Here is a 5,000-nt window from a genome sequence, read left to right as displayed (position 1 = left end):
TGGACCATTTTCCGCACCTCTATTGTCGAGGCGGCTGATTGGAGCTGTGGCCGCAAGGTAGTTAGTGCCTGTCGTGGCGGTAATCCTAGAACCCGTTGGTGGACACCGGCGGTGAGGGATGCCGTCAAGCTGAAGAAGGAGTCCTATCGGGTTCTTTTGGCTCATAGGACTCCTGAGGCAGCAGACAGGTACCGACAGGCCAAGCGGTATGCTGCTCTAGCGGTCGCGGTGGCAAAAACTCGGACATGGGAGGAGTTCGGGGAAGCCATGGAAAACGACTTCCGGACGGCTTTGAAGCGATTCTGGACCACCATCCGCCGCCTTAGGAAGGGGAAGCTGTGCACTGTCAACACCGTGTATGGTGAGGATGGTGTTCTGCTGACCTCGACTGCGGATGTTGTGGATCGGTGGAGGGAATACTTCGAAGACCTCCTCAATCCCACCAACATGTCTTCCTATGAGAAAGCAGTGCCTGGGGAATCTGTGGTGGGCTCTCCTATTTCTGGGGCTGAGGTTGCTGAGGTAGTTAAAAAGCTCCTCGGTGGCAAGGCCCCGGGGGTGGATGACATCCGCCCGGAGTTCCTTAAGGCTCTGGATGCTGTGGGGCTGTCTTGGTTGACAAGACTCTGCAGCATCGCATGGACATTGGGGGCGGTACCTCTGGATTGGCGGACCGGGGTGGTGGTTCCTCTCTTTAAGAAGGGGAACCGGAGGATGTGTTCCAAGTATCGTGGGATCACACTCCTCAGCCTTCCCGGTAAGGTCTATTCAGGTGTACTGGAGAGGAGGCTACGCCAGATAGTTGAACCTCGGATTCAGGAGGAACAGTGTGGTTTTCGTCCTGGTCGTGGAACTGTGGACCCAACTAGTTTGCCCAACCAGGCTACATGTGCTTTGTGGACTTGGAGAAGGCATTCGACCGTGTCCCTCGGGAAGTCCTCTGGGGAGTGCTCAGAGAGTATGGGGTATCGGACTGTCTGATTGTGGCGGTCCGCTCCCTGTATGATCAGTGTCAGAGCTTGGTCCGCATTGCCGGCAGTAAGTCAGACAAGTTTCCAGTGAGGGTTGGACTCCGCCAAGGCTGCCCTTTGTCACCGATTCTGTTCATAACTTTTATGGACAGAATTTCTAGACGCCGTGAGGGCGTTGAGGGGATCCGGTTTGGTGGCTGCAGGATTAGGTCTCTGCTTTTTGCAGATGATGTGGTCCTGATGGCTTCATCTGGCCAGGATCTTCATTCTCACTGGATCGGTTCGCAGCCGAGTGTGAAGCGACTGGGATGAGAATCAGCACCTCCAAGTCCGAGTTCATGGTTCTCGCCCGGAAAAGAGTGGAGTGCCATCTCCGGGTTGGGGAGGAGACCCTACACCAAGTGGAGGAGTTCAAGTACCTCAGAGTCTTGTTCACCATTGAGGGAAGAGTGGATCGTGAGATCGACAGGCGGATGGATGCAGCGTCTTCAGTAATGCAGACGCTGTATCGATCCGTTGTGGTGAAGAAGGAGCTGAGCCGGAAGGCAAAGCTCTCAATTTACCGGTCGATCTACGTTCCCATCCTCACCTATGGTCATGAGCTTTGGGTTATGACCGAAAGGACAAGATCACGGGTACAAGCGGCCGAAATGAGTTTCCTCCGCCGGGTGGCGGGGCTCTCCCTTAGAGATAGGGTGAGTAGCTCTGTCATCCGGGAAGAGCTCAAAGTAAAGCCGCTGCTCCTCCACATCGAGAGGAGCCAGATGAGGTAGTTCGGGCATCTGGTCAGGATGCCACCCGAACGCCTCCCTAGGGAGGTGTTTAGGGCACGTCCGATCGGTAGGAGGCCACGGGGAAGACCCAGGACACGTTGGGTAGACTATGTCTCCCGGCTGGCCTGGTAACGCCTCGGGATCCCCCGGGAAGAGCTGGACGAAGTGGCTGGGGAGAGGGAAGTCTGGGCTTCCCTGCTTAGGCTGCTGCCCCCGCGACCCGACCTCGGATAAGCGGAAGAAGATGGATGGATGGATGGAAGGTTTTGGAGTCATATTTAGTACTGTCATATTGAGTAAAAAAACAAACAATTTTTGTGTTTGCAAACCTTGCAAAAGCACATGTTTCTAGTAAAAGATACATTAATACAGGCATTATTAGACATATTGCATGTTTGGTTTTGGAGTTATGTTTGAATAACTGTCATATTTAGTATGACAGTATAACAGTATAAAAAAACAAATGTTTGTGTTTGCAAACCCATGCAGAGTAAAGTCTTCACATTTATTAAACTCTCACCTGCCCTCAATGATTGTGATGACATCATCAAGCTGGATCAGTAGCTTGTCCTGCTCCTCAAAGTCTTGCAGCGCACACATGTCTGTGGGCATGGTCTGCAACACACACATGACATTGCTACACGTGCAGGCTCGGGATGGGTACCTTGTTTGAATTTGACTTAATTAAATGTTTGGGTAGTATTTTACTAAACAAAACCAAGTTTTTTTTAGGTAATATGGATTGTGGAAGGGGAGACACACAGATCCGGTGGCCATGGATGGGGTGCTGGCTGTCCGGGGTCGAGACCCGGGGTGGACCGCTCGCCTGTATATCGGTTGGGAACATCTCTGCGCTGCTGACCCGTCTCCGCTCGGGATGGTTTCCTGCTGACCCCACTGTGGACTAGACTCTTACTGTTATGCTGGATCCACTATGGACTGGACTCTCACAATATTATGTTAGACCCACTCGACATCCATTGCATTCGGTCTCCCTAGAGGGGGGGGGTTACCCACATATGCGGTCCTCTCCAAGGTTTCTCATAGTCATTCACATCGACGTCCCACTGGGGTGAGTTTTTCCTTGCCCTTATGTGGGCTGTACCGAGGATGTCGTTGTGGCTTGTGCAGCCCTTTGAGACACTTGTGATTTAGGGCTATATAAATAAACATTGATTGATTGATAATATATACATTCATCAGAGCTGTTATATATTGTATGGAGGAATGTAGTTAATCATAGAATTGGCACCTAATGTTAATGATTTTGAATAGTTTCCCCCAAGAATTTAATCCATTCGAATCGCGTGGTGCTCAAAGATGTCCAGCCCTAATATATATATATATATATATATATATCATATTATATATTATAAACATATCATATATTCAGAAACAATTAAGTCTTGGCAAGGTCTTTCTGTCAATGTTGTAAATATTTAAGAATTGTTTGAACAATGTCCACTAGATGTCACTGTAGGTCCTTTTATGCAATTTTCCCCTGCATTGAAATGAAAAGCGCCCAATGTATTTATTCTGAACGAAACAAAAACAAAAAAACAAAAATCCCAGTACAGAAGCTGCCTCACCTCCAGCAGGAACTCTCGAAGGGCCACAAAGGAAGGTCTGTCATCTGGCTTCTGTGCCCAGCACTGCAACATGACATTGAAGACATCCTGTGGACAGTCCTCTGGCTTCGGGAGACGTTCGCCTTCTTTATCGATCTTATGCAGGATCTGGAATACAGAAACAAAAGCAAAACCTAAACATTTTTAGTTGTCTGACTTATGTGCATACACTATATTGCCAAAAGTATTTGTCCACCTGCCTTGACTCACATATGAACTTGAAGTGCCATCCCATTCCTAACCCATAGGGTTCAATATGACCTTTTGCAGCTATTACAGCTTCAACTCTTCTGGGAATGGCTGTCCACAAGGTTGCCGAGTGTGTTCATAGGAATTTTCCACTATTCTTCCAAAAGCGCATTGGTGAAGGCCTGGCTCTCAGTCTCCGTTCTAATTCATCCCAAAGGTGTTCTATCGGGTTCAGGTCAGGACTCTGCGCAGGCCAGTCAAGACTCTTGTCATCCATGTCTTTATGGACCTTGCTTTGTGCACTGGTGCACAGTCATGTTGGAAGAGGAAGGGGCCCGCTCCAAACTGTTCCCACAAAGGTTGGGGAGCATGGAATTGTCCAAAATGTTTTGGTATCCCGGAGCATTCAAAGTTCCTGTGGAAAACTTGCTCTTCCGGGTTCTTCAGACCACCAATTACGGACATGACCGCCTCGTTCTTATTTCTGAACAATGATTTATTTTGCAATAAATGTTTTTTGTGTTCGTTTTCAGGTCATTTCTCTCCACCATCGACGACACCTCTCCTTCCCGGCTGTTGCTCTTTAACAGAGCGACCGGTGTGCCATCTACACACCTGTCGCTAATCTCGAAACCGGTCCTGGCACACCCCGCTTCGCTGCAGGTCCGCAGGCCACACCCCCCCCCCAAAAAAGTTTCTTTCACTGGAACTAAGGGGCTGAGCCCAATTCCTGAAAAACAACCCCACACCATAATTCCTCCTCCACTAAATTTCACACTCGGCACAATGCAGTCTGAAATGTATCGTTCCCCTGGCAACCTCCAAACCCAGACTGGTCCATCAGATTGCCAAAAGTGATTAATCATTCCAGAGAAGGCGTCTCCACTGCTCTAGAGTCCAGTGACGACGTGCTTTACACCACTGCATCAGACACTTTCACTCCATGAAGCTCTCTGCGTACTGTACGTGGGCTAAACGGAAGGTCACATGAAGTTTCGGAGCTCTGTGACTGTGCAAAAACTTCTCCGCTCCGGGACAGGCTAACCTCCTCCAACCTCTGAGGACAAAGCTACGAACAATGGGAGACCGGGCTCTCTGCTCCGCCGCTCCCAGTCTGTGGAACGCTCTCCCTGACCACCTGAGGGCATCACAGACTGTGGATGCTTTTAAAAAAGGCTTAAAACCCCCTTCTTTTTAAAAAAGCCTCTTTTTTTTTTAGATATATATACATACTAGTTCTAGCTATTTGGCTGTTCTAGTTTTTATTTGTATTTATTTTTTATTATCTTTTTATTTATTTATTTATTTTAATTTTTTTTTAATTCACTGTAGCACTTTGAGGTTGTTTACTCAATGTAAAGTGCTTTTTACAACTAAAATCTATTATTATTATTGAGTTGCTGTTGTTCCCAAACTCTTCACTTTTCTTATAATAAAGT

The 5,000-nt window shown here is 48.2% G+C and overlaps 1 protein-coding gene across 4 annotated transcripts in view; it reads right to left on the bottom strand.

Annotated features, from left to right (window-relative positions):
• The window catches only part of tnk2b (tyrosine kinase, non-receptor, 2b), a 117,572-nt gene that overhangs the window by 36,073 nt on the left and 76,499 nt on the right, over positions 1 to 5,000 (bottom strand). For all 4 annotated transcript variants that reach the window (XM_061934807.2, XM_061934847.2, XM_072912758.1 and 1 more), the window contains exons 9-10: positions 3,334 to 3,480; positions 2,265 to 2,359 (exon numbers count right to left, since the gene is read on the bottom strand). In XM_061934807.2, the coding sequence (XP_061790791.1) occupies positions 2,265 to 2,359; positions 3,334 to 3,480 (242 nt within the window). The remainder of the gene's footprint in view (positions 1 to 2,264; positions 2,360 to 3,333; positions 3,481 to 5,000) is intronic.

The sequence above is a fragment of the Nerophis lumbriciformis genome, linkage group LG03 (assembly GCF_033978685.3).
Source record: "Nerophis lumbriciformis linkage group LG03, RoL_Nlum_v2.1, whole genome shotgun sequence".
In the NCBI taxonomy this organism is placed as follows: domain Eukaryota; kingdom Metazoa; phylum Chordata; class Actinopteri; order Syngnathiformes; family Syngnathidae; genus Nerophis; species Nerophis lumbriciformis.
This window is presented reverse-complemented; position numbering and strand designations above follow the sequence as displayed.